This window comes from Nyctibius grandis, chromosome 8 (genome assembly GCF_013368605.1).
Source record: "Nyctibius grandis isolate bNycGra1 chromosome 8, bNycGra1.pri, whole genome shotgun sequence".
Taxonomy (NCBI): Eukaryota; Metazoa; Chordata; class Aves; order Nyctibiiformes; family Nyctibiidae; genus Nyctibius; species Nyctibius grandis.
This window is the reverse complement of record NC_090665.1, coordinates 5,855,646-5,880,202: the sequence shown is the minus strand read 5'-3', so window position 1 is coordinate 5,880,202 and position 24,557 is coordinate 5,855,646. Positions and strand designations below refer to the sequence as shown.

The 24,557-nt window shown below is 42.0% G+C and overlaps 1 protein-coding gene across 1 annotated transcript in view; it reads right to left on the bottom strand.

The window, feature by feature from the left end:
- Positions 1 to 24,557, bottom strand: part of FNDC3B (fibronectin type III domain containing 3B) — a 203,536-nt gene that overhangs the window by 63,465 nt on the left and 115,514 nt on the right. Inside the window, exons 7-9 of the mRNA XM_068406683.1 lie at positions 11,406 to 11,464; positions 4,258 to 4,415; positions 1,980 to 2,039 (exon numbers count right to left, since the gene is read on the bottom strand). Of these exons, the coding sequence (XP_068262784.1) occupies positions 1,980 to 2,039; positions 4,258 to 4,415; positions 11,406 to 11,464 (277 nt within the window). The remainder of the gene's footprint in view (positions 1 to 1,979; positions 2,040 to 4,257; positions 4,416 to 11,405; positions 11,465 to 24,557) is intronic.

The window sequence follows — 24,557 nt, the reverse complement described above, 5'->3', positions numbered from 1 at the left end:
AGCAATTTCTAAATTTGTTTTCAGTAGATAAGAGTAATTTATGTACAATGGCCACCTACATAGAATCAAACCTTTTGGGGGAGGTTCACAAGAACTGCTATAGTGCTGTTTTACCCATCACCTGTCAGCAGTAGGAGTGAAAACAAATGCAATTAATTAACTGAGCCTGCATCTGGGATGTGTTCTGGAAAGCAGCATAGCTAAGCATCGAACACACACCATTGGGGCATACCACCATGAGAAAATGAGCTTAATAAGCATCTTCTGCGAGTCACTGAAGCACCAAGCACAGTCATCTCTGAAGGCACCAAAATAATACTACTTGAAGGAATGCAGGAGTAGATTCAGAGTGAACCAGGTTCTCTTGGGTGCCCAGGGCCCAGCACGGCAGGAGCAAGCGCAAGCAGCTTGTCTGTGCAGAGACGAAGCCCTGAGAGATGCTGCCAAGGTTAAGGAGACCCAAGGCGATCTGCTGAGTAACTGTTGGCCCCATAAATTTCTTTACTTAACAGATTTATTTTTTCACAGTCGTTAATACTTAGTGCAGTTTCAGTGAAGAAAAAAATTGCCATGGAAAGCGGCTGGCCTTTTCAGGGTCAGTTCCCTCCACTACAAGCACATGCTGCTGCTTTTTAAGTCTGACTTTTATAGTTGGCAGTCACTTCTTTTTGAACAAAAGTTATTGCTAACTGTTCACAAACGATTTATAATTTGGCATACCTGCAGGAAGGCACGGGGAGCTGTAGGTAGGGAGAAAGAAGTCAGCCAGGACATGGGGCAAATATCCCTAAAAATGGCATGAGACCTCAATGCCACGCTGCACGTGGCGACCGCTCTGCTGATGGAAGCTGGTTTTAAAAGTGATGCTCAATTGCTTACAGTAGGAAGCTCAGCAGTGTTTTACAACCTTCTCCTCCTCGCTACTATCCATTTGCTGCTAGGCTGGGACTCCTGCCCACCCTGGGAGCCTGGGTCTCTTACTTATTTACAAGAAGTTACTTCTGGTCTTGTGCTTCTACTTGAAACGTTCATTTTAGGGCTCCACTAGAAAGTATCCTTAAAAAAGAAGCTATAGTATCAGAGCAAGACAGACACATCTTGGTGTTGGTCTTTTTTAGAGCTCAGAAGCGAAGTGTTTGTTCTTTGAAGTTTTACAAACAGTAGCAGCCTTGATGTGAACAAGCATGCCAAACCTAGCCCTTGTCTGGAAAAACAGAAGGAAACAATAGACAGGAGTGAAAGGATTTTTTTTTAAAAGGATATTGAGCATAAGCGAACAGGATATAAATATGTAGTCTTGGTTCATAAGCAGAGGCTTTAAAAAAAATGCAATATGAGCAGATAACAATACAGATGGGATTAAAACCATCAGGGAGCACGACTGAGAATGTGTTAATAGTTAATGAAAGTGTAAAACGTATTTTTTGAATCAAAGAGAAGTATGGTCTGAAAATACCAAGAGAAGCCAGTGGGAATCCATTTTTTTAAATAAATGCTGAAATTACTATGGTCAGATGGATCTATAATCAGCAGATTCACTTCACAAAGCAAAGAGTATTTATGAAAGAACTGTGCTGGGGTACTTTCAGTGCTAGCACAGCGATGTTACAGTAACTGAAGAAACGCCAGTTGCTGGAGTCAAATTCTGAAGAAGCTTGAGTTATCCTGTTTCCATACACAAGCACTTCCAGGCCTGTTATACATACAGACAGAAATATAGATAGGTAGATGTCTTTTTTCCTCTCACTATAGCAATGACAACATGACAGAAAATGTATTGTTCAAAAAGCACTTTCATAACTTAAAGTCTGAGATAAAATCTATCAGAAAATATTTAGAAGCCACTGAAAAAACACCTACAGAGGTGACCATGAAATTCTTGAGCTATGCTGTATAGTTAGATAAAAAAAATTTCACGTTTATTCTCATATAATTGAAGAGTTTATATTTAAGTGACATTCATAGTCACACTAACTCACCTGACGTGATAGTCTGTTGCTGGCCTAAGGTCTTTCAGGTTATATTCTAATTCTTCTCCACTGCAGGAAAAAAGCCCAAACCCAACAAATCAATAAATCATGAAAAGCAGTATCACACTTAGCATAGCTAGTGATTTTCCAGTGACTAGCGACTCTCTCATATTATGATTTGAAAGAAGAAAAAAAAAACATCCCACCACAGAAAAACAGTAGTAAACAATATACCAACAATTTGTCAACACCCTTCATGTTACTTGAAAACTTTACAAAGCTCTGTATACATAACAGAAAAGTAGTTGTCCCAATTTATACAGTAAACTGGCTATATGGGTTTATTTCAATACTGTCCTCACATTTTGCTGATATTTGCATAAAGTGCATTGTGTTTTTCAACCCTCTCAGAGCTGAAAGGAACAGAATCAATGCATTGCTTTTGTACTTTCTGCACATTCACTATTCCAAAATACTTTATAAAAAGTGAGTGTCATGGAACTTCAGAGGAAAAAGCATATTTTCTTGCACAACTGTGCAACTTACTGGCTTTCTCTTTCAGAACTACACTCTCTGTGAGGACCACGGCAAGGAGACATTTAATTAATGCTCAACAGCTGGACCCAGATCTCTTTCAATACCAAGAAAAGTAAAAGCACAGAGTTTCAGACATTTTAGGAAAAAAAGCCATCATATAATCTATTAATTTCAAACATAGCCAATGTAGTTAGGGCTATTATTTTTCCTTCTGGTTTGTTTGCTGGTCACTGAACACTAGGCTCAGTCAGGTGTTGCCAATTGTGTGAAGATTAAGGTACGGGTCAGTGCTTGGTAAGTAACAGCCATCTCATGTAAGTGCTTGGCCTATTCATGATTTTATTAAAATATGGGAAACAAGAACATTCTCGTTTAGCATAAAGAAATATTTCATAGATAGTTGGACAAGTACAGGGATATATCTCAAAATCAAGAGAACAAAAGCACCCAGAAAGCACACGCCTGCTGGGCTGCCAGAAATCCAAAAACCCTTCTTTTTTTCATACAGTCCAATGCTCTGCAAATTCAGTTTTTCCCCTCTGAAATGAGTGCACCTCCTTGCAAAGACAAAGTATTCAACACATTGCAGATTTTCTTTTGCCTATAGTAATAATGATCACGGCTGCTCGTGAGGGAGCGTGCCACATTAAGCTAATGGCTGTACTCTGGCCAGCAGCAGGAGACAGATTACTACTAGCAGCTTTAAAACAGATGCACAACATTTCATAACCAGGAGAAAATGTGCAGCCATCACACCAGCAAGCACAAGAAGTACTAGAAAGTCTCCTTCCCATTTTAAGAGCTCAGCAGCACACATTAACCTGGAGTTATGCTCACACTGGCTCACAAATAGCCAGGGTAAATACCAGGAAAAAAAAAAGCAGGCAGTGTTTCCCTGGTTAATGTGCTCTTTTTATATTACCCAAGACAGTTCACGCAGACCTGTCTTCAGCATACCAGGAGGAATACCCTAATTCACAGGGCATTTTAAGAAAGGAGATAGTTTGGCTTCCAGAGGTAACTCCATAAATGCTGTACCACCTGGACTCGATTTAATGAGATTTGGGAAGGATTAGCTATTTCACAACAGTCGAGGTCACATCTCAAAATTTTCTACCCTTGACGTCATTAGCGGGGAAAGAGAAAGGCATAACACCATATGTACTTGATCACAGAATGAGCTCAGAGGATCACTGGAAGGAAAGACAGAGAAATCCCTCAGAATTTTTACTGAAGACTGCTGAGAGCCAAGTATTCAGGTTTTTCTGGGGAGCCTATACAGCCCACTGATTGGTGTGCTCCCTCCTCTGCCCATCTAAGATGCTACAAAGCAGTAAAGCCCTCAAACTTTTGCTCGTTAGCTCAAAAAGCAAGCTTTACTGTTCTTAATTCTTCACATCAACACAAATTTAGGCCATTAGGAAGGCAGCTCTCCTGCCTGCATGGTGTACATGAAAGGTTTTGACATTTAGCATAAGAGAAAAAGTAATCTTTTCACTGGCCATAGGAAAGACAGCATTGTACGCAAGATCTGCCACGTGCCCCGGAAGGCAATTAGGGACCTTGTGACATGCACTCAACCAGCTCGCCGCAAGCTCCTCCAGCAAAGGGGGCTGACGGGACAGCGAGGGAGCTATGACCGGGTGTTGCAAATGTGCCTTTACTGTGCAACTAACGGGAGCACCAAAATACACCCTGAAAAGGTAAGAGAAACATAGACTGAGAGCAACACAAGTGTAAATGCTGTTACCTGTAAATTATCTTGTATTTTCCATCCTTCCCTTTATCTGATAAGGCAACCTCGTAGGTACAGGTGTAAGGCAAACCATTGTTGTGTCTATCTGCATTTAGAAGGCCGGTGGGAGGTGACCAGGAAAGCAAAACTGTTCTTGCTTGAATATTTGTAACCTATAAAAGAAACATCAGTTACTCTGAATTCCAAGAAAAACACTACCCTCTAAGTATCTGCTTTTTGCTTGCATCTTCACAATCAATTGCTGGTAAAAAGGACATTTCCAAGCTAGAGGTGAAAAGTGTCAGAAATGGTCATCAACAACACAAAAAAAGTACAGATTCATGGCATAAACTAATCTCTAAGAGATGAGGAACACAGGGAGATGTCCCCACGTCCCCCTGCAGTGAGCTGGCTCATCACTGAGCACCCAGCCAAGGATGCCCCGCACCATTCTAGAGGTACCTGCTGCCATGGCCATTACGAGAAGGCAAGTGGAACTAAGCGGAACAAAGACTTTATCCTATAGATTGTTTTGTACGCAATTACTTTTCTAAAGCTTTTGTTGGGGAGATTCGCTAATAAAACTTGCATGGCTTTTTCAGTCATCCTGTTGCTTGTAATCTGAAACCGCAAGAATTCAACTGCAAATAAGTAGAAAAACCCAATTCAATCTGCAAGATTACGCTGGCTCAAAAGCGTAAAGGAAAATCATAAGAGAAGTCCAACTTGTCAATTAAAAATTACATTGCAAACCAATCACTTTGTGCCCTGTGAGAATGACTGCGTGCGTGATCTATGGGCACCCCTGGGTGCAGCTCCGCAGTGACACCTCAATGGCAGACGGGTGAGGATTCTCTTTTAATAAAACATGGAAAAAATACCTCAAACCCCTGCACCAAAACAACTTTATCACCCCACCAGTGCAGCTGTACTCTAGAAACGCAGGTCCAAACACCTGCAGGCTGACTGAGCTCACAGACCTAGCATCGCCCTTCTCGCCAGGAGAGCCCGCGGCACGGTGCCGCAGGCATCGCTCATCAGCTGCACGTACCGAACAGCAGCTTCCCAGAGAACAGCCTTCTGTTATCAAGCCAAGAAAGACGAAAAAAAAAATCCCCCTCCACCTTCATCACTGTCTCAAAAGAAAAAGAAATAAAAAACAATGCTGGCATTGGCTATCTCGGAAAGACAGCACACCATTTTTATGCACGCCTTCTGCAAGAAGCCCAGGGAAGCCTCAAAGCCTCCACAGCCTCCAGCTCTCTGCCACAAACTCTCCACTTTTTGTAACGAAAATGACTATGTTTTTCTTTCTTAATTGTAGTGAAAATGTAAGGAATATTTTTTTAGTTTGCTTCCATGAGGAGGAATCAAAGCACAAGGTTTTATACTCTATACATTTCTCTATGCATCAAATTTCACTGGTTCTACCATTTTAACAGATTTTTCCAACACACAGAGCAAAACGTTATTTTAGAAGGTGTAAGATGAGTGATGCAGGTGCTTAGTTACACATTTCCTACATTTTTATTGAGACAATTGAAACACCTTACCCATAAATGATTTGTTAACGAAATATCAGCGATCAGCTTTCAGGGACTGCTTGTTCACAAATCCGGCTTCTGGATATCTTTATATAACAGAGAGTATTTAACTTCTCACGTGAAACACACTGCCTCCAGCTGAAGAGCACTGCGACTGTTGTGTGTGATACCCACATACCAAGCAGATTCTTTCTAAGCAAGTCATAAATCTGTTTTTAATAGACTGACAAGTAGGTGACACCATGAAATGTCTCATCTTAAACACCATGCTCTCAAAAGTTAAAGATTTTAATTTATAGCAGCACAGTTAAGTCTGGCCAAAAAGAAAACCTCTGTTCAACCTAATGTGAAAAACAAGTTGTAAGGCAAGAAGTTTTAAGCAGCGTCAAGCTTTTTTTGTAAAAAATACAAACGTGCAAATTCTTGTATGAATTTTCATGGGATTTCTTGCTCTAGTCACATTTTTCTGATGCTATGAAATCAACGTTTACTTCAAAAACTTGGACCAGTGAAATCTGAGACAGGATTAGATAGCTTATAAGAATATTGAATGGCTCAAATAAGACAGGTAAGTTAAATTTTTGACAGATATATATACACACATATGTGAATGAAATTGTAACAAAGATATTTAGAGCTAAAAGTCTGTATTTTAAATAATGTTTTGATCAGAAAACTGGATAGTGAGATTCAAATAGACTTTTTATTTTTTTTTAACATACATTACTACTATGCCAGCTCAGCCCATCAACACACAGTTTCTTTTAGTATGGAAATATGCTTACATAATTGTTTTTCATAAGTTCAGGCAGACTTGGAGCTGGAGGCATGATATCCTGCCAATGTTCTATTGAAATGTTTTTCTCTATGACTGCTCACAAGGACACACGTATATATTCTGTGTATGGCAAAAACTTCGGCCTTTCATGAACTTTAGCAATCTGTAAAAAGTTAGGTCTTTTAAATACTTTCTCTTTCTTAAAATCAGAGAAAGTATCTTACAGACTAACTGCTAGGAACTGTTAAGACTATTATTCTCAAGTCAGTGTGCAGACACTTCCACACAGAGGATGAAAGTCCAAACCCAGCTGCTAAGCTGCTCCAGCTACACCATCACCTCCTTACTGATAGAGCGGTCAGGGAGGCTGCTGGCCTGCCTCGGGTGTTACATACACAGTAACTGCTGGTGGAGGTTTAAAAACAAACACCAGAAATCATCAAATACAATTCCTAGCTGCACTGAGTACACACTAAAGCAAGTGAGGGGTCACTGCCTGCACGATAAAGTTAGAAAAGACAAACCTATACACTCCCAGGGTACAGAAGCAGAACAGTGCTGTGCACGTCAGCGTGAGCACTGAGAATGGGTTTATTTGTATGGCTACAGATAGGTTTATCTGCTGCTCGCCGCCCAGCAGGCTCCATATCCTACCACGTCTGTCAGCCAAAGGCGTATCTCTTCAAATCTGATCCAATGGCCAAAGCCACCACTTACCTTCACTAAGGAAGTCCTACTTGGGGCAGGAAGCACTAGCTCTGCTGTGAAAAAGGGTAAGTTAAATAAATAGGGTTGTGATATGCTGAGAATACAAGCAGGCGTTCGCAAACAAGCTCAGCAGCTTTAACTCCAACTTTTCCCGCTTACACCTGGGAAAACAAGCACCTTTCAATAGATAGCGAGCAGCTGAACAGATCCGGACCAGCTCACTTCCATGCTGTAAGGAACAGCACAGCTAACACCACGATGGTGGGCTTCACGTCACTACTGAACTTGCAGACAGAAATACTTAGCTGTAAGCAAAAAACAGTTTATTATTCATTAATGTTGCTCTAATTCCATCCGCCCAAAACATAAGCAGCTCGAGCACCTCTTCATAGGCTGGGCAGGTAAACCTCTGTGCTGCTTTCTAGTTACACCCCAGCCTGCTCGCCTGTCCCCAGAATTACCGTGCTGGCTTTGGGCAGGACTGGCTTGGCCTTTTAGCTGAGACCCAACAAAAGATTCTCCCACAAGGAGTTTTGTGTGTCTGCTGAAAAGCACAGTTAATTAGTTTCTGAAAACTTCTCAGTTTACACAGTAAATGCCTGCTTTCTATGCTATCAAAACGCGGTGGTGTAAATAATTATTTCATAAAAGCCCCTGGGAAAGAATCCCAACTCCTGCACTGCTTTAATAAGGTTACAAGACTGATGAATATCGGTCCTTCCCGTCTTTCAGGTAATGAACAATGTTTCTGTACAACTTTCATTATCTTTCAAATTCCGGGTTAGCATTCACAGGCATCGTGTGGTTTGGGGTTTTATTGTATGTGTGAGAACTACACTGCAAGCAACATTCATTTACTCCCTCGAGGGCAACGTTTGAAAGACTTGGGGGTCAAATGAATTCACGGTTATTACCGGGTCGAGATTTTGCTTTTAAACTACGGCTCTAATCCTGCAATTTCAGGCAAAAACCCCAATGATTAAATATGAGTTTCGCTGCAGAGCAAGTCAGCGGGAGCAGGCTGCCTTTGGGGAAGTCAAACTAATGTTTGGGGTCCGACGCCACGGCCCTGCAGCGTTCCCCCGCTGCTCCCCGTGGGAGGGGACGTGCCCCCTCACTCTCGCCAGCCGCGACGCTGCCCCCCGCCACGGCGGAAACCCAGAATCAAGTTTCCCTTCCCTCACCGAGGTATCAGTTTTAGAGAATGCCTACTTTGTCTGCAATAATGTGAATCAAAAATATATTGGAGTTTAAACGAAAACATGGGGGCGGGGGGGACGACACACCAAAAGGCTTCTTTTAAAATTCTTTCTGTCAAAGGGATAAAACTATGATTAAATTTACAGTTTGGCTGCACTTCTCAAACAGGTAACAACATCTACTATTGAAAATAGACTTTTTATAAATTAATGATTTTAAAAGTGTGTATTTTGTACTTGGAAAGGTGAGAGAGGCTTTGTCACACAGAGATACGTGGACAAGCTAGATTAATCATAGAATCACAGGATGGTTTGGGTTGGAAGGAACCTTAAAGATCATCTCGTTCCAATCCCCCTGCCATGGGCAGGGTCACCTTCCACTAGACCAGGTTGCTCCAAGCCCCATCCAGCCTGGCCTTGAGCACTGCCAGGGAGGGGGCAGCCACAACTCCTCTGGGCAACCTGGGCCAGTGTCTCACTACCCTCACAGGAAAGAATTTCTTCCTAATATCTAATCTAAATCTCCCCTCTTTCAGTTTAAAACCATTCCCCCTCGTCCTGTCACTACATGCCCTTGTAAAAAGCCCCTCTCCCACTTTCCTGTAGCCCCTTCAGGTACTGGAAGGTGCTAGAAGGTCTCCCCGGAGCCTTCTCTTCTCCAGGCTGAACAGCCCCAACTCTCTCAGCCTGTCTCCATAGCAGAGGTGCTCCAGCCCTCTGAGCATCTTTGTGGCCTCCTCTGGACTCGCCCCAACAGCTCCATGTCCTTCTTATGTTGGAGGCCCCAGAGCTGGACACAGTACTCCAGGGGGGATCTCACGAGAGCAGAGTAGAGGGGCAGAATCCCCTCCCTTGACCTGCTGGCCACGCCGCTTTTGATGCATCCCAGGATATGGTTGGCCTTCTGGGCTGCAAGCGTACATTAACGATGGCTCCAAGCGATACCATGGCTGGGGAGTCTCCTATGGGAGTTGCTCAGAGGGCTAATCCCTTCAGACGGCTTCAGATGGTGGAGAGAGCTGCTCGTTTGGACACATCAAGGCTGTGTGCTGCAGACATCGCATCACTCAGCTTGCCACCGACTTACTGCCCTGTGCCCCTTCGTTTTAATTGTGTCATTTCTTTCTACGCAACTGTTTTTCTATATATAGTTTTATTTGTCATTCATATATGCATAAGGCTCACCAAGAAATATGACCCAGCTGACTATTTAAGCACAATACGATATATTTCTATCAGACATAATACTGACTACGCACACACATAATCATTCATAGCGACTACTAGTTTGTGAGACTCCTATGAGTTTAATTACTCACAAATGTTAAAGTTACAGAGAGAATAACAGATAATCCTCAGCATCTTCTCACTAAACGTCATTATTATTGATCTAGCGTTTGTCATCTTTCAGATTTTAAAAAAAATCCTATTTTTAAAGTGATTCAAGGAAGATTATTTTTGTCTGGTTTTAGGTTTTTTCTTCCCTCTGGCTTTAAATGCTCTGGTTACCGTAAATCTAATTATACAGAGCTCAGAATCCTACAAACTGCTCAAAGGGCTTCTCTCCTCACCTCTATAGATACAAGTATGAAATAACACATTTTTCATGTCAGCTCTCTGGATATTTGTAAAAGGCATCTAGCTGCGGCACTCCACCAGATGAGTGACACTAGTAGGCCTCAATGCAAAAATATTGACTCACTGTACAATAAACTAGCCTAATTCTGTACTAAGTGCACTTTCTTCCTTTCTGATCTCCCAGAAGCTCTTCTCTCAAGTCTTCACCTTAGTGTTGTCACTTGTTTCTACATGAAATAAAGCAACTTTCCTTCTTGCAAACAGAAACTCCGGCTGTAGCCCCCCAGTATTTATCATCTCTGCAGGTCTGGTTTAGATTCTGGCTGGCTTTGAACCTGCTCTTGTAGATGCCATGACAGTAGGATCCAACACCTACTGATGGAGCGATTTAAGACTGAACACCTTTTGTATTTACTCAGAAGAAAAGCATCCAAGAGAACAGATCCTAAGAATAAAAACCCAGCCCGTGCTCACGCCTGTCCCTCCCTGAGCTCTGCCACTTCTGCAGCAAAGGAACAGCCACCCCTTCACGCTCCCACTGCAGAATCTCTTTATATCAGCACCTATCCAGCTACTACTGAACCTAGTCTGTAGATGAGCTTTCCAACTGTTCATTTTTTTTATTTGCTTATTTGTTTACTAGCTCTCCAGCTGGACAGAGAAAGGCTCAAGCCCTGACACAGCAAAGGAGGCAAAACTCCCAAAGCACGGCCGTCTCCATCTGCCTCGTGACTGCTGCTTCAAGTGCTTGTTTAGACCATTCATTTAGATCCACAACACCCTTCTGGTTTTCATTTGACACACCAAACTACAAAAAACCTCGCATTCAAAGGGCTTACAACCAGATTTATTAATAACCTTACCAGACTGTGGTCACACCCAGCATGGTGATTCAATTTCCATTACAATTCATGTGCTTTTATGGCTCAAACTTAAGAATATAGTAATTGCCACTGAATAATAGAATTAGATTAATTTAATCATCATTACAGACATAAATTGCACATGCCAAATAAAATGAAACCCAAGGGACAGATGGTAGGAGCTATGTAAATCACCCCCGTGCGCTGGGCTCCCCTTCGCAGTATGAATACTGGGAGTTCTCCTCTGGCAACAGGCGGCTGGTGCGATTCCTGCAGTGGGCAGAGCCCACAAATACCCACAAACACAATAGATGCTTCAAATTCATTCCCACTGACTGTATCCCAGTAAAATGAGTTAGATATATAGAGGCAACAATCTATTAAGGAAAAAATTCAGAGGTGCTCCCCTGGGAAATCACCAGTATGTTGTGACACAACCTACTTATCACATTGGCTATTTTTTTGGTGTGGGGGGTAATTTAGGATCACATACCTGTGGTTTCTCCATTCCAGAAAGAATGTCTTGAACCCTTTTTGTTTCGGAATCAAATTCTGTAAAATAGAGAATGTGGAAATAGGAAGAAAAATAAATGACCAAAATTAAACAAAAATGTCAGCTATGTCAATAGATCTTCAGGAATTTGTCAATAAAGGAGAGAGAGAAAGATTACCCGTTGAAAGATCAGCTGTTTTGCTCTCGTGAATTTAAGGTATGCAGTTACATGGCTTAATATTAAAAAATTATAAAAGAGAAAAAGGAGGGCATGAAACCTTCCGGTAACTGCAGATATTCAGCAAGGTGGGATTATTTGTAGAGGTGTCCTCCACAAACAATGGGGTGCGAAACACTGCCTCTAAATTAGACACATTAATTGAGCACAGAAGGTGCTGCTGAGGCGATCATCTCAGCAGTGGAATCAGCCTTTCCCCCATCCTCCCCCCCAGAAAGTCTTGAGGTGAAACATCAGCTTAAGAGTAATGAGGTGACACAAAGCAGCTTTATTCCTTTTGGACTGCAGCACAGAGAGGCCTCACTTTCCACTACAGTATTCTCTAATGGAAAACTAGGAACATATTTTTTCTGTTTTTTTTTTTTCCTTTAAATGTTAATGTAAAAAGTTTGCTAGCCAAAGCAGAAGAATACATCGCACCAAAGGCAAAAGGAGCAGGACCTCTTTATAAAAAGCACGTGAATTTGGCACAGGAAGCAAAAAATAATAATAAAGAAAAACTGGTAAGATCAGATCAACAGCTTTCGCAAATGATTCCCCCAAAGCCTGACCTACTTCTCGTAGCCCAAGAATGTGTCTTTATTTTTGTCTGTGACCTGCTTTAAAAAAGTACATCTTCTTTTTAAAAATTCCATGTGCTCGTCTGCCAAAAAAATAGAATTGGCTGACTGCTGATGGCAGAACTCCAGTGTAAATGCCCATCTCTCCCTACAAGAATGCACCTTGGTGTGGAGTGGGAATGACAGATCTCCTGCTCCAAGCATTCCTGGATTCCTTTTAGTCTCAGCCACTTGGAAAAGAAAGGAGTAGTAATAATTCAGGAGAAGAGGAGGACAGCATGATTGTTTTTTTCCATAGTAGATAACCCTTAGAGTGTATTATAAAGTGTATAAACTGGCAGGATTTAGCCAGCATAAGAAAATACTGACTTGAAAACTACACAGACAGTCTAAAACGGCTAAGGAAAAGGTTGGGATGCTGATCCAGGTGAAAATGTCATCAGGGTTTGGGGTGTTTCAGAATTCAGGGTTCCCTTCAGCATCAGTACAGAAGGACTGCGCCACAAAAGCCTGGATCCACATCTGGAAACCACGGAGGTCCTGTAGGCTTATCTCGAAGGGATGCTAATCAGAAGCAGCTTCTGCAGCTACAGAGTGTAACAAAAATGCTGCTACTATTTTATTGAAAGTTTATGGTTATTATGTCACCCCTAATTACAACCCCCAGAAGCTAAACGTGAATCATTCTCAACCTTAAATCCCGAACATGTGGACTGAATTTTCTCTCCTCTCTCTGCTTTCTAGCAAGGATGCTATCTGTGTCACATTGAGCAGGAGAGGAAAACAAACCCTGAAGCCCAAAGAAAATCTCACTTCCCTCTCCCGTGAAAAATGATCGCTTTGTACAGTAACTAAGTCCTCTGACCCTTGCAGGTCAGGGCTGAAGGTTCAAGCTGCTCCAAATACAGGAACTGACTTTAAGACCTCAGGGAGCTGGGTATATACAGCAAATAAATAATAAAACTCCCCAATTACTTCAATCAGACTTCTCAATGAAGAGTCCTACTAAGGAAGATTTTTATATTAGCTCCCCAAGTATGTAGCTTGTTCACAAGGAGAAGGCTCTGAGTACCAGATACACTGAAGCTTTGAGTAATGTCAAAAGTATGTCATTAAGGACATGTGGACATTTATGTGGACAATGTGGATATCGATGTCACCACAAGTTTGTATAGACAAGCTGGTGGTGGAAGAAGAGGAGTCTTCTTCAAAGATTTTGGGGAGAGGGAGAGAGAGGGAATGGGATACATACAGACCTAAGGTGACAATGTGAGTGGAAAAAAAAGAATTTAAAGTTGATGAATAATACAGATATGGATGGGCGCTGCATCACATTTTCTAAAGAACAAGATGTATCAGATGATCCACATACGCTGACCAACCATGACAGAGATCCCCCATGCTGAACCTCCCGAGTGTTCACACATGGGATGGGCAGGTGCAAGTGAACACTTGCACACACGGCGCAGACACCAACCACTTCATGCATATGGAGCCCGTGTATCCCATGTCATTGATTTGCTAATGCCATAAGTCATTTCACATGAACAACAGCAAAGAAAGAAAAGTCTATATGAAGAAGTGCCCTTTCATCACAAGCTTCGAAATCACTGTACCATATGGAAAGGACAGCGTGTGCCTTAGAGCCCTGCACTGAATTAAAACCAAAAACCTCCACGAATAATAGGTAACGCCCTGTGAAAATAGAACAAATGACAAATTAAAGACAGAAAGCAATAAATACGCACGAGTGATGTCTATAATTACAGCAGAGAATAGCTCAGGTTGGAAGGGGACTGCAGGGGAGGTCATCAAGCCCAACCTCTGTCTGAAAGCTAGAAAAAAAAGGGCGCAAAACTGCCCCATGGAAAAACTTGTTAATAAAATAGAAGCCAACCTTTCTGGGAGACAGAAAGTAGCTCACAGATCTGTCACCTTCTTATAGTATTTCAAATACTTAGTTTCCCATTTCAAGAGCCATAAAAAATTCTCAGTCTTCTATGGACGGTTGATCTCCTTTCAGTAATAAACTTAATTATTCACAGTCTCCTGAGCTAGACTAAGTTAAGGAGAACAAGACCTGCCATGAATCCCTCCCTCAGCAGGAAGCTGGTCTTACCTGCCAACCTCTCTCATAACACATTGTCTAGCTCAACATCTTTCTCTCAAGTCAAAAAAAGAGCAGAAATCCTTCTGAAACAGAAAACGATGGCGGGGGGGAATGCTTATATGCTCTACCCTGATAATACAGAATTGGTGAAAAGCCTTTTTTCCCAGCTCATTATTATTGTTACTCATCAGCCACTGAGGACTCTTCTGCTAGACAAGCTCACTGGAGCAATTAGGGACGAGGAGCGTGAGCATCTCCCAGACATCACAGATGCTGTAGTAGAAAGGTGGGGAAGAACAGGAGGAAGGAAAGGTTGATGTAAAACAGGAGACTAGAATTCAGAAAAAATTACGTACAACTGCCTGGGAAAGGTGGTGGGTGGCTGGGCATGATTCCCCTACTTAGCACTAACTGTCCTTGAATAACAGACAGCTGATCTGCTTTTAAAGCTTTCTCCCTTCCCTCTCTCTCTCCCTCAGCTAATTGATCTGACACAATCAATTAAAGCTCTGTATGTCAACCCCCCTACATTAACACCGGGGCTTGCAGAGACATGCAGCTGACACGCTGCTTGCTTTCTTTGCCGCCGGGAACAGAAGTTCAGTTACGTCAAGGAAGGGCCCAACTAACACTCTGGGTCATTGTCCTGTTATAACTTTTCCTCTCGACATCTGTTCCCCACATCTGTCATGGCAAAACTCTTCCTCCTAGGAGGAAGCTGGGGGCGGGGATGAATTCCTTGTGAAGGCTCAATGGGGTCCTCTGAGGGACAGTACAAAAAGCTGAGTTATCCTGTAGATCTCAGTGTCTCATAGATGTTACAGCTGTCCCAAGCTACAGCACTAGGTTCTCATTCCCGGGCTGTGGGTTATTTGGATCCAACATTTCAGACTAACCTTTCGTAGCAGGGAAGCCAGCTGTAAGACCTGCACCACATCTAAGTTTGTATTTTGGTCATGTCTCCTTTTTTTCCCCCAGAGTTTTGGGTCATAACCAAAACCCCACAGATACAACCAAGAATAAATGCCCCTAAAAATCAAATCTTTCCCAGCAGCTGTTTGGTGCTAACAGGGTTTCAATGTTAAGTCTTGCTGAACTAAAGCCTTTTATTATATGCTCCTGTTAGCCTGCCTCTATGTTCCTTTCTGCACGTACAGTACAAATATAATTTTCAGACCTTCCAACCACACTTTTGAACACCAAGCACAGCTTTAAAAAACAGGAAAAAAAATTACTTGTCATTTTAAGGTAAGTTTGAAGTTTCCATGAACAGTTTTCATGTTCGCATGAACAGCAGCTGTGTATGTAAATAGTTTGAAATAGCTAAAAGCTCTAAATTAATTAAGATTTTTCCCACTGCAGATACAGATTTTAGGTTTGTTCTGCATTCTTTCCTTTGCAGAGAGGAAAAGGTCCAGCTCAAGACTTAGCTTCTGGCCACAGAAAGTATTTACTGTTTCAACAGCCTTTCCATTCCAAAGGAATGACATCAGCACAAGCACTTTGCAAACTTTTAGGCTAATTCTTAAGCAGAGCTCCACGCTCACAGATATGCCAGTCATAACATGACATGCTTTCTCAGAATTTGTTCCAGATTTATTGGGGCTGTGACCGGCCTTAATGCTAGGAAAGATCTTCTATCGGTCACGTACAGCACAACCTACAATCCACAAGAGAATGAACTCTTCAAAACACAGCCCAGCTCCTTTGTGAGCTGCCTGCTGGTGTCAAAGCTTAAGACACAGAGAAGAACACGTACAGACTTTTTAATTTCAGAGAATTGTAGAAATACACATTAAAAAACTTCTTGTACAAGAATAAACCTAAAACTACAGATGCCACACTGCAGCTGAGTCACAGAAACCAGGACGAGAGGCGATGTGGCGCGGTCATCGAGTCCATCCTCCTACGCTGAAACACGATCATCTAGACCTCAACCATTCCTGAGACACGTCTGCCTAGCCCATTTTTTAAAAAAATAAATAAAAATTAAATAAATAACCTCCTGTCCCATGATTGTGACAATCTCAAAACTTCCTTGGCTACGCAATCTACCACAGTATCTACCTCTCCTCATCACTGGGAAGATTATCTCCTCAACTTTCCCTGCTGCAACTTAAACCTCTTTCTTCTTTCCTGCACACCCACCATGGATGATTTCATCACCACTGTTGTCGTTATAACCTTTCACATACTTGAGGGCATTTTTTCCTCTTTAAATGAAACAAGCTCATTTCTTTCATAGACTGTATTTACCAGATCAGCAGAATTTAGCAGATCCCGCTTACTGCTGTCCTCTGGAATGCTTTTTAAATTGGTCTCCATCCTTCTGAAGATGTGGTACCAGCCCTGGCCACCCCACTCCAGCCGAGGCCCCAGCAGCATCAAGTAAGGAGCGACATACACATTCACAGAGCTTGCTTTGAGATTTCTTCTTCTCTTTGTCTATACAGAGTAACCTGACTCTTGGTTTTTGTAGCCTACTATACCTACTATACTACTGTGCGGAACTATTACTCAGAAAAAAAAAATGCAGGTTTGAGAAAGGCTGGCTAAAATGTAATACTTTGCTCTTGTCTTGATCAAACTTTCAAGGCCATTTAAGTTCTCCTCTTGTCATGTCCTCCTTCCCTCCTCCTTAACCCACCAAGCACTCTCAACCCTATCAGACCCTGATATGGACTATAATTTAATAAGAATCAATCCTTATTCCATCCTTCAACTCCTTAATGAAAATATTGAATAAAACCAGACCTAGGACAGATTCCTGCCTAACACAATTTGATGCATCTTTCCAGCTTGTCAGGGAGGCAGTCCAGCGCAGAGCAGGGTCACGGATGAACGACAAGGCTATGTGCTGGCTGACGGGTATAATACTGAGAAGAACAAATCCCGTGTCACCCTGAACACACGGTGCTTTATGCAGCTCTTCTCAGCACTGCTTCCACAACGGGCAAAACCGAGGAGTTCTTCAGAATCAAAAACTTGTGAAAGAAATACTTATATTCGAAACAGTCAATCGCACCATGCTAAAATAACACACTAAGTATGATTATTAATTAAGCCTTCAAATATGTTGATTTCTAAATATTAAATATTTCAAATTCCTGCTTATTACATGAAAGCTAATAAAAACACTAGTGATAAAACACAATGGCAGCTCCCAAGTCTGAGATAGAGATTGATGTTATCCAGCTTCAAGAAAAGATCCAACCATTGAAACATGTTCTAATTCTTAAAAAATCGCTGTGCATGAGCATCTCACAGAAGTCTTCCATTTCTCAGAGCCTTCCCACTGTTGCCATCTTAATCCTCCTGCTAAAATGCCTTACTTGATGCTTATGAGCTTATCTTTCAGTATTTGACCTTAAAGACCAAATCATATGTAGGCAGCAAAAAATCAAGCCACTCCCTAAATAACTGAAGGCAAAGAAAACGAAACCCCTGCACAAACCTCAGAAATGTACATTTTCAGATCTCAAATACAAAAAAAAAAAATAAATCTCTAGCCATCCCGACTCACTGGCACATAAAGGATAACTGAAGTCTCTGCCTCAACACCACTGTCATTTAGGCATGAATTTCATCACGTGTTTCAGAGATGTCCTGGCCATAGTCCATGTCTACTAACCTGACAATTTTACATCAACTGCTTCAGAATCCCACTGCCAACAGCTCAGGATACTCCAAAATACCTGGAGTGCAAATTCCCATCACATGGTTTGTCTCTCCGCTTCAAGCCATCCTTCTTTAACAAGAGATACCTGCTATCGCATGGATAAGCATCAGATGTTTTCACACCAAGCAGATGTGGAAGCACTCAGATGTACATAATGAAGTCACTTTTGTTTTGATGTATATTTTTTGTTGGGATGGAGCAAGGAAAATAAGATCAGTAATAACCTACAAGGAAAACGAAATGCTGGATGCAAGGGACAAACGGAGTGTAAGTGACATGTTGGGTTTGTTTTTCTCTGCTTCTTTGCTGCTACTGCTGGAAGACAGCAATAACAACTCCTGCTTTATTGGCTAAAGATCTGAGTGAATTCCTACTGTGAACACGCAGTTGGTCCATCAGAAGGCAGAAAAGGGCTTTCTTAGCAAAACACAGCAACCCCCCATCTCCATCACATACATTTTGCATCTTAAGAAAGTGCTTTGTACATCTCACAAAGAAGATAAGGGAGGCAACGCGCTGCATATGGCCACAGCTGGCTGGTTTTGAAGGAACACCAAATTAAACAATGACATAACCCACAGAGAAAGCCCAAGCTGAATCTGCTGGAACAACAAACCGCTCACACACAGGACCTCTTCTTGGAGTGCTCTCTTGAGTACTTTTGACTTTCTTTAGCTTATTTTCTGTGTCAAAATAATTTTTTTTTTTTTATTTTCGGCAGCTTTCCTTTTGCTGTTCTGTAACAGCAGCCTGCACGCTACGTGGGTTTGAGAAGACAGCAAAAGCTTTGCAGATAAACACAGGTTGACTACACAGGCTGCCACGGGCAGTGGCCACCCCTCCGTCTTTTTGTCAAGGACACTTTTAAAGATGGCACACAGCTGATTCACACAAAAGTAGCTAACCAAGAATAGCTATTTAAAACTGTGTTGATTTTTATTAGCATAATTTCAATGCTACAGGCTTCAATTTAAAAGCGCTCTTCTAAGTTGTGTTGGCACAGGCAAAACCTCCTGGTTGAGCAGGCAGGCAAGCAGCCACGTGTGCGAGGCAGGTGGAGATGCACTACACGGTCATTCCTCGTCATTCTGGCAAACCCTCATATGTGTGGCAGCTAATAATATGGTTGAATCTTTGTGGCTAAAAATCTTGAGCCTCTCCAGCTTGATCTAAAGCGCTCCCTTATCAGCTCAGAGATAAGGCAGGCTCACCTTTTGGCCCAGGAGGGACGTACAGTGCTGCTCCATGGGCTGCACACTGAATTTGCACCAGAAAGGGCAGCAGCTCAATGCCACTAGTCAGATCATACTGACAGACTTCAAAAATAAGTTTTTCTTCTCTAGTCTTGTCCCTTCTATATGAGCATTAGATATCACTACCCCATAGCCCACTGCAGTTCACCAAGCGCGATACCATGAGGCTGAAGTAAACGGTTAAAAAAAAAGATACATAATCAATCCTTTCCAATTAAGGAATTATTTATTCAATCGTTGTCCATTCCTGCACCTTCTTTAAGGTGCCAAAAGGTGCCTAAGGATTGCTGAGAGAACTGTTATAATGTAAGTTAGACTATTTGTTTCAAACAAACATTACCTCTCCTTTTCTTTCTTGACTTTCTTCCTTTCCTCTATCATTTCTGATGTGGTTGGATTTATAGGAGCTACATATATTTGACACATCTTTGCAAAACATTTTTCTACCTATTCTTTTAGAAGTTTGTAAGTGGTCTACCTGCAGTTGCCATTAACACCTCTCATTTCTAACAACAAGAAATTCTTTTGATTTGACAAGGAGCCTGAAAGGCCCCCTAAAATGTTCCTGGAGCTCTTGACTCCCACTTTCCAGGTAAAAACCTGATGTTTCATTCCCGCTACAAACTTTGCCAACAAACACTAATCTTTTCCTCGGTACAATGAAGTTCTTCAAACCTCTCTTGTTTTTTTATGATAGTTGGGATGCATGGCATTGCCTTGCTCTTAATTCCTTTCACTTGTGTCCTGCTTCATGCTTTCCATCTCTCGGTTCTCCTCGTTCCCTGTCGCTTAGCCTGTGACCGCCTGTCTCTCCGGTCTTCGTTACTATAGAATCATAGAATCGTTTTTGTTGGAAGGGACCTTTAAGATCATCAAGTCCAACCATTAACCTAACACTACCAAGTCCACCACTAAACCATATCCCTAAGCACCACATCTACACAGCTTTTAAACCCCTCCAGGGATGGTGACTCCACCACTTCCCTGGGCAGCCTGTTACAGTGCTTGATAATCCTTTTGGTGAAGAAATTTTTCCTGATATCCAATCTAAACCTGCCCTGGCACAACGTGAGGCCATTTCCTCTCATTCTATCACTTCTTACCTGGGAGAAGAGACTAGCACCCTCCCTTGCTACAACCTCCTTTCAGGTACTTAAATACAGCAATAAGGTCTCCCCTCATCTTCCTTTTCTCCAGGCTAAACAACCTCAGTTCCCTCAGCCACTGCTCATAAGACTTGTGCTCTAGACCCTTCACAAGCTTCACTGCCCTTCTTTGGACTCTCTCCAGTATTCACAAGCCAGGGTACAATCTGGCACAGCAGCCTCCGGCAGCCCTCCAAGCCTGATGAACCAAGCGGTCATTCAAAAGAAGTAACTTCTGCAAAGATCACCACCTTACTATTATTACTAACCCGGTTGCCACAAGTGACATGACCAAAAAGGCCTTCAGGTTCTCCAGCCCAAGGCAGAAGGAGGGGATGGCCAACTGCATGGCCAAGACACCCACGCTGCTTAGCAATTGAAAGGCCTCAACAGAGGCTCAAAAGGACGTCTGATGCCTGCTGTGAAATGACGTTATCTAGCATTTACAGAAGCAAGATTTCCTCTCGGAGAGAAAAGGTTCCCTTCAATCACAGCAACTGACTCTCGGCTGCCGGGTGAAGTGAGAGCCTGAGCACCACAAATACAAACAGCAAAAGGAGCCTCATGACTTCTCCTTACAATGATGAAAAGCACAAGTTTGACAGCACTAAAAATTACTGTCTTCTCTTCCCAACCGGGTCACTGATGGCTCTGTTGCATCCCACCATCAGCTTGAGAAGTAGCAGACAGTACAGGCACATCTCTACCACTCTCTGGTCTCCCTGCTGATACAGCCAGCAGGTCCACCCATGGCAGAAGTGATTCCCACACCCTCTAAGAATTGAGGTGGAAAGCACAATCCCTATCACACACAGACTTTGACAAGTCTCCAGTGTCACCAGTCCAGGGCTTTAAATCCTGTCTCCAATGCAGGGGGACAAGGGCATCAGTTTTGAACCCAAAACAGAACTCACTTTTTCTTGACCTTCAAAAATATGACCATACGAAAAATGGCCAATAAAAGCCTTTGATAATCTGCCTGTTACACACAATAATAGCATTCTCCTGATCAAACGCAAAACTAGCAAAATAACCTGCAAAACTGCATATTTGCACAGGAAAACAATCAGACAGCACAGCCGAAACAGACTCCATAGGAGCTCCAAACTTGGTCGGGATTAAACGGAGCCCCTCAGCCAAAATTAACAACCTCGTTGGCAATGAACCTTGCAAAGCCACTGAGTTTGCTACAACAACATGAAGGCAGCAGAGCACTTCCCCAATGCAAAGGCATAAGGCTGCCCATTATAGTCTCAGCAACTTTAAGAAAACAACTACAAGCCAAATTTTTGCCCTCAGTCCCAACTCCTCAGCCTCGCCTGAAGCAAAGAAGGAATTAATGGAGAAATACCTTCTTTAGATTCCACCACGGGTAATGAAAAGTGCTTGGGGATGCTAGATTTTGGTGATCACCAATATTTCACTATGAAATAGAGTCAGAGAGATCTATTCATTCTTTTTGAGAAAATAAGCAGGGAAAAATTGCTTTAAAACAGGATAAAAGCAGAAAATGTGTCATCTTTTCACTGTTCTTGATTTTGCCTTAACGTTTACATTAAAGCAGAAATTTTATTTCTAAGCACTACTTGTAACATCTGCATGTTTTCAAAAGTCTGTTTTTAGGAAAAAAAAAAAACCAAACACTCCAAGTTATAATGCTTGAAATATAAAGATTTTTCATGGAGCCTGCCCTGGGATTTTTCACTGTCAACCTAGTGAATGGCTGCAGAGTCACAATATTTTTTGAATGAACCCCAGCCTAGCTTTTCTGTTACCAATGTAAATTATTGACCTCTTTTTACAGATGAAAACCACGAGATAATCAGATTGCAATGAGAGGTGGTGGAGATCAGAGTAATCCAGAAAAAGAAAGAACGTCTTTTTCCTTCCACTCAGCCCAGGCACCACAGCTCAGAGATGGGGAGACGAAGAGCTCCCATTCCCCTCTTTAAATCAACCCAACCACCTACAGATTGACAGCAGAACAGAAATAAGTTATCTTCCTCGTGACAGATGACAATCAACTTACTTGACTAATCCCAGCCTAAACTGTTTTGCCATCAAGTCTGAATGATGAACTACAATTATACGAGCTAGAATTATATTAAACAGAGCATTTCATAAAGATCAGGTACTAAATTCCTACAATGAAAAGGAAGGAAAGGCTGACGTGATGTTATCTGTGCCCTCCCATGCCTGTGATGTGAAGAGTGCACTCAAGAATGTTTAAAAAACCTGATCTATAATGTCTGTACCAATTAACTACCAGTGAGCTCGAAGAACTGCCTGTGCAATCAGCAGTCCTGTATGGGACGAGGGCAAAATACAATCTCGGATATTTACACAACCAATTTTGCCACTGAGAATCTTTCCAAATATTTAAAATATTCCACAGAAATATCCACTTGATTACAGCTCACAGCGAAGGCTTCAACAAAGCTATAGGAATTTCAACTCGATCTGGATTTCATTGCCGAGATGAAATTCAGGCAAAAGTCACATGAATCACGGTAAATCAAAGCAGCTGCTTCTAAGCCCAGCTCCTTACAGGAAAAAAAAATAAACAAAAAACCAAATTCAAGCTTCAGGACAAAATCTTGTATAATAAACCTTTGATAAAATCAAAACTGTTGCTTCATTTTAGAACATCTGTCTGTTCAATTAATTGCCTTACTCAAAGCATCACCCTGCATTTCTGAAAATAAAGGTTTTTCCCTCCCATACATATAAAAGAAAATAACACTGAAGGTCACAAAAACTTTAGAAATCAAATTCCACCCTTCCTCAGAAAAGGAAAACTAACTGATGGTTTTGAAGCACAGCCTAGGAGAGGCAGGTAAACAAACCCCATTAACTTCAGCGGGACATGAAATTTCAGTTCACCACCTTTGCAAACCCAGATGAATATACAGACAGACATTGTTCAGAACATCTGGGTCTACAAATAAGGGTTATTCATTAAATTATTACACTTAAAGGTGTTTTATTTTTTATACTCCGGAGGGAGGAAGTGTTCTACTTCTTCCGTATAAATACCCTCTCCTGGCTCAATGTCCCAGATATTTCCAAATAAGGGAAACATGGTTCCCTTCCTTTGTCGGTGGTCCATGTTATCTCCTCTTAACTGGTGAGAATACACTGTTTATCTTGCTCTGAAGCTCTGAGACCTTTGTGTAACTCTTCGCCCCAGCACGGGGATTTAACCACTGAGCATTTAAGCAGGATGAAAATGTCCTTGATGTGTTTTTTCTGTTGGTTGGAGATCTATAAATTACGTAAATTCCTAGGAAAAAGTCTCAGATTTCAGTCTTCTGGATTTGACTGTCAGTTGCAGCAGAAGCTGCAAATTCTTGAGATAATATGAAGATCCTCGGGGGGAAGAGGCTGTGCCTTACGTCATGCAGCACTGACTTCCTGATAAATCACAGAGCAGATAGCTTATCCAGCTCCCCCCGCCGAGGAGATCCTGCTGGCAATATGAGACAGGGGAGGGACAAAAGCAGATGAGAAGAAGAATATGGGAGTCTACAGGGGTTGATCAGGATTGTGAAAAACAGCCTGTGGGAAAAATTCCAGCCACTGTCAAAAGGATTTTTAAGTCACCAATAGGTCAAAGGAGAGCCCTGGAGCCAGATTTCCCACCTCTTTACTAGATATGCCCTACACTTTCCTAGGTGGACTTTGAGTTGTGTTTCTAGCCAGCTAGCACACTTACGAAGACTAGGGAGCTTCGACTGAGGTTTATTTTGTCTGAGCTTCTGTGATGAGACCAAAAAACGTAACCAGAATCATGGTCACCCATTCTTGCCCCATTTGTGCCTCAGAGCCATGGATGCCCAGGAGACCAACTCTCAGAGCAGCTTATAACCACACCACATGACGCGTATCCACAGCTACCCTCATGTTTTGTTTGCATTTCCAGTTACAAAAAGTCTGGATGAAACAAAGTTCAACATGTTTATGTTCACCTTTAAAATTAGCTGAGACTCAAGATGGAAGAATATGTGCCATTAACTTAAGAGGCGATGCTCCTATTCAGTTGATGAAGATAATCTCTTATCAACAACTTCTGGTGCCTAAATTATGTAGCTGGTTCTTTAGTCTTTCAAGATAAGTGCATAAAAATAGAGTGTGAGCATCTCCTCTTTCCCTGCCCTAGCCCGCCCA